At 36.8% G+C, this 10,145-nt stretch overlaps 1 protein-coding gene across 2 annotated transcripts; it reads right to left on the bottom strand.

Moving 5' to 3' along the window:
- Positions 1 to 1,785: 1,785 nt before the first annotated feature.
- si:ch211-284e13.5 lies at positions 1,786 to 7,611 on the bottom strand. 2 transcript variants are annotated; one of them, XM_087252898.1, is made up of 3 exons: positions 6,937 to 7,597; positions 3,013 to 3,297; positions 1,786 to 2,880 (listed from the first exon to the last, which is right to left on the bottom strand). In XM_087252898.1, the coding sequence occupies exons 1-3, from the start codon at positions 7,487 to 7,489 to the stop codon at positions 2,561 to 2,563; spliced, it is 1,158 nt and encodes a 385-aa protein (XP_087109024.1). In that variant the 5' UTR covers positions 7,490 to 7,597; the 3' UTR covers positions 1,786 to 2,560.
- Positions 7,612 to 10,145: the final 2,534 nt, after the last annotated feature.

The following is a 10,145-nucleotide window of genomic DNA, read 5'->3' as shown; positions in this document are numbered from 1 at the left end:
GTTCAGTGCCACTTAAAAGGGGTGGGATTATCAATATAGTTGGCCCGTCAGTATTTTCATTCAAGTTTGTTACATACAACTCTTTCTGGATTCACTACACTGCTACCAATGAGAGGAACATCTGATGGAGTATTTTACATCCGGTGGTATAAAAATTCTTTAGTTGTGTAATCCAACAAAACAACCGTGGCTGCTGCTCACTATTTAAATATAGCAGGTTTTGTGTCAAATCCAATTATGCTGATAGTGACAATTCACTAGTTACCAATAAGCAATGTGTATATCACAAGTGTCAAAGTCAGTTCCTGGCGGGCCGCTGCTCTGCACAGTTTAGGTCAAACCCTAATTAAACTCACCTGATCAAACTAATTAAGTCCTTTAGGCTTGTTTGAAACCTACATGTAAATGTGTTGATGCAAAATTGGAACTAATCTGTGCAGGGCTGCGGCACTCCAGGAACTAACTTTGGCACCCCTGATGTATATAACTCACATTTAGGTATCAGTATGGCTTTCTTGAAACCTCAACCCAGGAGGTCCTAAGAAAAAAGTACCAGGTAGTATGGACGAAACGCAGCAAAAAATCTCCTGTGCCATACCAAACCATATAATGCAGTAGAAATTCCTAAAAAGGTCAGTAATTGTACCTCAGAGGTATAAACTAGTAACTAAAAATTTCATGAGATAAACTTGATTTTTTTAGGTACTATTTTGTACCTTTAAGGTGGCAATATTGACCCTTTATTTATAAATGTATACCTTTTGAAAATATACAGCCCCAGTAGACAGCTCTTATAACACTTTTTGACTTGATTTTAACAGTTTTTGGTACTAGAAAAAAAAATAAAGGATCCAGTATTTCTGGCATGTTGATTCAGTCTTAAAGTTTTCATATTAAAGTCTTAAACATAAGAGTACTGTCCAGGTTTATGATACTACCATCAGGCTAGAGCTGGACGATAAATCAATTTTATCAATTTACTCGAGTGTGTAGTTTACATCGATTTGTTTGAATAAAAATCAGTTTCACTCTAACACATGCGATGCTCTCCTTTGGGTTCCCACAGTTTCCTTGTGTATTTTTCCATAGAAACACAAACAACATGCCAGCCAGCAGGGATGAACCTGGAGAAATGTTGCACTCTATGAGTAGAAAAAAAACACTGCGGCACCAGTGCACCAGTCTACCAAATGCAGCAGCCCAACACAAATAAAAGCAAAAAAATATAACCAACCCACTAGTGATTTATATGAACAATATAACACAATAAAATAGAATAAACCTCTGAATGTATGTTCATGTTGAAATAAAAAGCACAAAATAATAGGGAAATTAATCTTCTTGAAAACTGTGCCCTTTTTAAAAAATCTTTAAGAGTTTACTTTTACTTAAATTTTTTAAAATGGTTTAATTGATATTACTATTATTATTATTATTATTATTATTATTATTATTATTATTATAAAAGTCTTGTATGCAATTGTAAATGGATCTTGTTACATTTGATCTTTAAATGACAGCTAGAACCGTTCTTCAGGGGAAAGTTTTTTTCTTAATCATTTTTAAATCCTGTAATTATATAATTATATGCTTAAGCACATTGTATAGGTTAATACCCTTTGAGTCTAAAAATCTGAAAAATCTATTTAAAATCATAAAGAAATTTTTGTGAAAGAAATGAGGGATTAAAATAATAGAAAAATAAATAAAATAAATCGCTGAGTCCTTCATCAGGCACTGAATATTTGAAAAGGCATTAAACTTATAACAGACAAATGCTTCTCATCCAGTTATTCCAGATTTTAATTCATGAACATTCATAGGGTTAGTTCACCCAAAATGAATAAAAGTTGTGTCATTATTTATACAGATTAACAACTCCTTTATGAGAATTTTAATCTTGATTTTCAGAAAAACAGAAACAGTAATTATTAAAAATAGCTTAGATTGTGCTTTAAAGCGAAACCATAGCTAATCTAAAACAACAAGAAGATTCATTCATTTTTGGGTGAACTTTGCTTCTCCTAACCTTTCAATGCCTGGGGGTGACCTGATATTGACTGGGCTCTATGCACAGCTAGTGTTTTTCAGCCAATCATAAACTTCCGTTGAAAGCTTAATTGAAAGCTTAATTGAAATGTTTTCAAATGAGCATGGTACCTTTTACTGCATCGATGTTGTAATGTAATTACAATACATCCAATATTCATTTAGTTGTTCAAGCATAAATTAGATGAAAGACCGTGTAACCACTAGCGCCATCAGGATTAGCAACAGAGCACAGAAACTCCATTGAAAATAATGGGGTAAAATAAACTTTCATGTTTTAAAGACATGTCGGGGGAAAATGGGATTTAATGCAGCGCTCCTTGTCCGGTCTAAGACCTACTTTATAAAGGCAGTGAAGATCACTGATTTTTAAGGAAAACAGACATGGCACTTTTATAATGGAAAGAAAGCTCACCGGAAGCGCTGAGGCTGGCTGAAGTTAAAAGTCCATGTGCATGTACCCCATTAACGTCGCAAAACTACCATAAATAATGCTTTCATACAGTAGGTGTCATGAACACTGATGCGACCGCAATCCACCATCATTTCGAAACTTTTTCCCACACTGACCGCAAGTATAAGGTTTCTCTCCTGTATGGAGGCGGAAGTGACGCTTAAGAGTCAAAGCATGCCGGAAGCGTGCGCTGCAGATGGAGCATGTGTACGGCCTCTCTCCTGTATGGATCCTCTGATGAATCTTCAAATGGTGCTTGCGATTGAAGTCTCGTCCACATATGATACAATGGTACGGTCCTCGGCCTCCGGGAAACATAAAGTGATCGGGCCTCTTGCGATTGTTGAGCTTTGGAAAGTGGATTTGCTGGCCCGAGCCTGAAGATGACAGGAAATCTAGGTTAAAAGGCAAAGAAAAGGGAAAACTGCATTTAACTTCTGCCTTTTTAATAAATAGATCCATCTTTCTATCATCGCCTTCTCAAGCATAGAGTTTTGTACAATACTCACCAACAGGGTGGTTGGCGGACTGGCAAGGCATGTTTGTATGGCAGCTCTCTGATTGCAATTGCTCAGGTCTCCAGTCTTCCAGCAGTCGCGATTGAGCCAGAGAAAGACTGTCTGAGTTTGGCTCTTCTGCTACAGAGATGGACACAGGGATTGGGTCACCATAACTCTCCTCTTTCTCCACCTTTATAGCCACTTCAAGGGACGACGGATCACTCAGCACATGCGAAACTTCTCCAGCACATGACAGGTCAGCTTTGGTCATACCGTGCTGCTCATTCTTGGTGTCTGAAAGGGGAAACACTCATTTATCCTGCGCTCAGAAAAATCAACTTAAGTCAACTTAAATTCTCAGAAAACAAGTTTATAGCTTATTTCGCTTCAGAAAGTTATTTTTTTCAGTGCATGCAACGAAACTTCAGAATTCCAGACTTTGTGCTTTCATTTGAGATGTCACCGGGAAGTTCATCCAAATATGAAATAATATTCTATGGCAGAACACAATATTATTTAGTCATGAATAGAAGTCAAAAGAAAGAAAAGGCAAAAGAAAGAGAGGCAAAAACAACAAAATATGCATACACATGAACAATTCCGTGCAAATGTCAACTTTGCCATGAAAAGTTTTCACCAAAACAGCGAAACCCTTTTTAAGTTTTTTGCATAGGCTTGTATTTTACAGGACTGTAAAAATACTCATATTTGTCTCTGTCAATGTTTTAATACTATTATATTTGATTTACCAAAGTTGCATAAGTGGCATTTCACATCAGTCACATCCAGAACAATGCTTTTTCCTCATAAATACAAAAATGTCAACTAAAATTAAATCAATCATGTTTGTTCTACAGTAAGCCGACTCTTATCCTTTTTATTAGCATTGTTTCTTTTGAATTGTGCAGTTTAATTCACAGAATTAGCATGTTGTGCACCGTAAACTTGGAGACTTTTTTGGTCACGTTCATACCGCATGTCTATTTTCCTTATTCAAAATATAGAAGATGTTTACAGATATTGGCGAGGCAGTGGCGCAGTAGGTAGTACTGTCGCCTCACAGCAAGAAGGTCACTAGTCCGATCCTCGGCTCAGTTTGCGTTTTTGTGTGGAGTTTGCATGTTCTTCCTGCCTTCGCGTGAGTTTCCTCCGGGTGCTCCGGTTTCCCCCACAGTCCAAAGACATGCGGTACAGGTGAATTGGGTAGGCTAAATTGTCCGTAGTGTATGAGTGTGTGTGTGAATGTGTGTGGATGTTTCCCAGAGATGGGTTGCGGCTGGAAGGGCATCCGCTGCGTAAAAACTTGCTGGATAAGTTGGTGGTTCATTCCGCTGTGGCGACCCCGGATTAATAAAGGGACTAAGCCGACAAGAAAATGAATGAATAAATGTTTACAGATTGACATTTTTCAGATCACATTACTCTGTGGTGAGTTGCTTTACGAAATATCAACAGAAGTTTCAATGTAATGTTGACTTATACTTTCTCTGTGAAATGAGTTTTTATTGCAAATGTCACATCCATAACGCTGGAATTGCTCACATACAAAACAAAAAATTTTTCTGCGTCTGTCGTAGTTATCCGGCCCTTCCATTCATTAACCACGATCAGACTGAAGGTTTGCATACCAGAAACGAGACTTTACTGCCCCACCAAGAACTTAACTCCTAATGCCGCTAGTTAACATACTCGATGCATTTCTTTTTTCAATATGTCCCATAATTTTCCAAAATATCAGCCTCTACCAAATGGTAGATATGTTGGTTTATGGTAAAAATACTGGAATTAATATATATATATATACTATGAAAAATCCATAAATAAAAAGTGTAAAACCAATTTATTTAAAAACACAATCAAAATAAAACATTTTTGAATACTAAATCATCTTTATTTTTTGAAGTATGCCATGAAATATTTCAGATTCTCATTTAACATGATTTTGTTTTTACTGTAAAAAAAGAAAAAACAAGAAAACAAGTGTAATAGTGCAACAGGATTATGGTTCTTAGATGTCTTTTGTTTGTGTGTGTAAACCATTATTTAAAACAGTCATTTTAAGGGTCATTATTTAAAACAGTCAAAATATGGTCAACCATTTGGTAGAGCAGGCCGTTAAAGGGTAAAAACATAATAAAGCAGAGATGTCAGAAAATAGCCCTTCAGGAGAACCTGATGTCTCCCCTAGACCATCTAAAGTGTCTATGTCCATGGTCCAGCTTTTATACATATTTTCTTGCCCACCTCTGTGTACCTGTGACCATCTTAGGAAGTCTTTACTGAAAGCTCATGTTAGGTGGTCATTTCATTTCCCCATAGCTGTGCATAACTTGTTCTGAGTATGTACATATATTCTTAAGCAGGTCCATTCATTTGACAAAATATCAATCATTCTCCTGAAATCCTGTCACAGATATAGCTTCATATGGGTAATTAACATATTTAATGAGTGCTTAACATGTTCAGTTATTCTTCAGCATTGCTTTGCATTGCTTGGTCCTCTGTGGGCTCATCTTACACACCACAGCCTGGCTCAGTTCTTCTCAAACTTACATGTTTGCTGCTGCACACTTTTTGAGAATTAAAATCTTCCTCACGTCTCCAAATAATCTATTAAGGGTTTATGAAGCAAAATGATCAGTGTGTGCAAGAAACTAAGCATTATTTTTAGTTTGCCTGTACATGATTTCTCAGACTCAAACTAAGAATACACTATAGTCATGACAGGGCTTGCAAGAGTAAACATGATTGAGGTAAAGTTGCTTTTATATTCGCACATCCGTTCAGTTGACATGCTCTCTCACTTAGTGATTTGGGGGCCTAACCACCGAAATTCAAAACTTTCTCAATAGATATATTATTTTTCTTTATAGATTTTTTTTTTGTTCATTTTAAATAAACTGCAAGCTAAAATATATATTTTAAGTGGAACCTTTATCTTCTTCATGTATATTTTTATACAATAAGCTAACAAATAAAAAACTATTTCACAAACTATGTGCAGTAAACTAGCCATATTTGTGATTAGATTTCAATATTTGCATGTGCTGTACAGAAGGAACGTTCCACTATTCATGAGGCCCCCAGGTTTTGAAAAGAAGTAATAACATTAAAACCTTAATGGTTAGGCATATTTTACTAAATGTGATTTTTTGAAAATTAAAAGAGATGATTAATATAGGGTTCTTGGCCCCAAGCAGATGCTTACTTTGTTTATTGGTTAAGTCAGCCCCTGGGCTTTGTATATTGTTTACCTAGGTACTTTGAATATTAGGCCTTAAATGACATGTAAGTATGTAAGCACTATTTTTTTTAATGTGAACAATGTTGTATAATATCTAGGTTGTAACCTAGTTATTGGCCACTAATATGATTTCGCTAAAAAATTAGCACACAACACTTTTCTGAAATTATATAAAAAATTAAAAGTAGAAATTAAAGTCTGAATGTGTGAATCTTGAGCGACACGGTGGCTCAGTGTTTAGCACTGTCACCTTACAGCAAGAAGGTCATTGGTTCGAGTCCCGGCTGGACCAGTTGGCATTTCTGTTCAGAGTGTGCATGCGTGGGTTTCCTCTGGGTAAGCTAAATTATTCATAGTGTATGAGTGTGAATATGGGTGTATGGGTGTTTCCCAGTGATGGGTTGCAGCTGAAAGGGCATCCGCTGTGTAAAACATATGCTGGATAGGTTGGCAGTTCATTCCGCTGTGGTGACCCTAGATTAATAAAGGGACTAAGCCAAAGAAAAATGAATGAATAAACAAATGAATGAATACATCTTAACCAACTTTACCTCAATCTAAACTCAAGGCTTGCCAATAAAATTTAGTCTGTTTAGTCTGTTCCACTTCACTGAGGGTGGGCCATTTTAAGCGACTGAACAAACTTAAGTAACGTTATTTTAATCGTCTTTAAACCTCAAACACCTTACCATTTGCCCCGTGGTGATAGTGGGTCGCTTCTTCTAGTGAGTCAGAGTTTAAAGCCGATTCTGCGAGTGGGTTCCCGCACATCGGTACTCGCTGGAAAACAGTGGTGTCCTTTGGTTCACACAGCAAATAATCTTGTTCCGAGTTCACACTGGACTGGGTTTGTTGCCGGATGTTAACAGCACTGACCTGGAGCCCGCCGCGCTGAGCTCTGCTGAGAGGAGGAGGCATCAGCTGACCGCCGCTGCTGCTGCTGTTACTGACGGGGAAATCCTCGAGGCTCTGCGTCTGCTGCTCCAGGCCACCGCACACTGAGGAGAGTTGCGTTTCAGCGGTTTGCAGTCTAAACTTGAGCGCGCTGTTGTCCCGCAGAGCCTCCTGAATCTGTCCCTGCACCTCTCGGAGGGCTCTGTCCAGCAGTCTGGTGATCTCCACAACGGCGATCTCCACCGCCACACCGAGCGCGTTTTGCAGGGTCGCGGTTAGTTCCTCTTGAAACGACAATGACACCTCTGAAGTCACTGTGGAGTTCGCAGGACCGCCGTTTACCTCCATTGTCCTTTTCGCTTAAAACTACTTTTTGACAGCACTTTAACTGCTTGAGAAGAGAGCCAGTGTGCACCACTAACGCTCGCTGAAGTGTCGAACGTTTAGTAGTTGGCCAACCAAAACATTTCCTTGGTTGCACTTATTAAGGCGACTCGACATTTGTGTGTAATTTTACTCAAGTCTACTTATATCAAAAGGGCTGAAATAAACACAACACAACACAGAATTCTTTAAAAATACCATTTAGATGGCCAATAATACTGTTAAATAGAATTATGATGGCTATAATAAATAAAACTCCAGGATAAAGCACAGTTGTCCGCTTTTATTTGGTCATTCATTCTTTCCTTTTTCCTCCAAAAAAAGGAGAAAAATATTAAATGGATTTGGCTGAAATGCAACAAAACTGTAAATCAGGATGGAATTAACATGTAAATAATTTGACAGAAGAGCATATTTTTCTTCTTTTTAAGTGTCTGAAATTGAAACATTTTCATAAAATCATCAAAATAAACTGGGTTTGCATTTGTTTCATGTATGATGAATATGATATTTATCTTTAAACAAGGTAATATAGGTCTAACAACATATTTTAAGTGTGTAATGATACTAATTTTGTACAGAAAGACATACATTTTTATTGAAAGAAATGGCTGCAGACAATGGGCTATATGCACACAGATGTTTAAGACTTTTAAGATCTGATTTCTTTAAAAATTAGTGATCTTCACTGCCTGATAGATATACAATATTATGTTGATCTCAGATCAGACAAGAAGCACTGCATTAAATCCCATTTCTCCCCACCATGTCTTTAAAATTGACTGTTTATTTTACCCCAGAGTTTCAGCGCTCGCCTGCTGATCCTGACGGCACTAGCGCTTACACTGTCTTTCATCTTGTTTTATGCTTAATCAAATTAATGAATGCTGAAGTCTTTTAACTGAATGTATTGTGATTACATCACAACATTGATGCTGTAAAAGGAACCTCATAAAATTAAAAATATTCACACAAACCACACCTGCCAACACTCTCGTTTTTCCCAGGAGTCTCCCGTATTTCAGAAAACTCCCCCTGCACACCAACCCAACGTGCAACTATCTTCATAACCGCTTCCCACTTTTAAGTTCGCGCACGAAACATGCTTTCATCATATACAGTGAACTAATAATTGACTAATGTCATTGTCATCTTTAATATGTTCTTATAATTCAGCCATTCTCAAACTTTTGTCAGCTAACCATTATCTTAAAATGTGTAGGCCCACTTAAAATCAAGCTGTAATCTAACACAATAAAATCAATATTTCAATAATTTATCAATGCATATGCATAAGGCAAATGTGGAAATTAATCATGAATCATTATTTTATTATAAAAGATCTACTCAGAAAATAACAATGTTTTGGAAAATATATATTTAATATTGATTTATTTAAAAAAAATGCACAGTGATCTTGCTGAAAAACACTAGTCTTTACTACAATTTAAGACCCAACAGTCAACTTTTTTAAATGAAATGAGTGCAGTTAACTCAAAATGCATTGAAAGTTAGTTCATCTCATTTGAAAAGAGTTTTGAACTCAGTGTTAAAGGTATTGAGTTAACTAAATACCTCATTCAACTTAAATGGAGTAAGTTCACAGTACTCATATATAGATTAGTTTTTTAACTCACATGGTTTGTAGCAATCGGTTTCCTCAAACGGTTTGAGCTGCCTTAACTTATTGGGTTTTACAGTACTCAGCTGGTTTGAGTTCTCTTCATTTGTCAGGTTTTACTGTGCTCAAATTGCTTTATTTACTCAAGTGGATTAAGTTCACAGCACTCATTAGGATTAGTTTTTGAACTTAAATGATTTGTTGCAATTGGTTTCCTCAAACAGTTTGAGTTACTTTTTGGGGTTTTACAGCATGTATATCCACTAAATACAAATGGTTTTAAAATGAAATTAAATGTTTGCTATGTTCAAATTGTAAATGGGTTGTTCATTTATTCATTCATTTTCTTTTCAGCTTAGACCCTTTTTTAATCTGAAGTCGCCAACCTATCCAGCACATGTTCTATGCAGCGGATGCCCTTCCAGCTGCAACTGTAAATGGGTTGTTTAGACTGGTAATTTCACATTTACTGCATGAATTTCAACAAATTCTAATAAGTAATTTAGCATTTTTGTCTCATTAAGCATTCAAATTAATCTAATGTGTAGTGCAGGTGAAAGTTATCAAGTTAATTTATTTTTTGACACACACACACACACACACACACTTAAAAAAAAATAATGCAAAAGACAACCAACAGGTGTCGCAAACGCCTCGCCATGAGGGATGCTCTATAGCGCAAGAGACTTGCCAATGACCGGAGAGAAGGGGATTCCGCATTTAATAATTAAAATATACAACACTACGTTAAAAAGACACAGTGTCGTGTATGTTTACCATAAGAAAAATAATTACAGAATTGATTTGACCGTGCATTCCTCCTACATCCTGCCAGATGCAAAATCACAAACTGCCAATTAAAAGAAACCCATAATGTGGGATTACACGCGACATGTGTTAATTAAACCTGGAGGATGCTGAGCTGTCTCGATCCACGAATCCACCGAAAATAACGCAGTCTCAGATCTCCTGTGTGTACACCGTGTGCATGAACTGGCA

The sequence above is a fragment of the Danio rerio genome, chromosome 5 (assembly GCF_052040795.2).
Source record: "Danio rerio strain M-AB ecotype USA chromosome 5, GRCz13ab, whole genome shotgun sequence".
NCBI classification, from domain to species: domain Eukaryota; kingdom Metazoa; phylum Chordata; class Actinopteri; order Cypriniformes; family Danionidae; genus Danio; species Danio rerio.
This window is presented reverse-complemented; position numbering and strand designations above follow the sequence as displayed.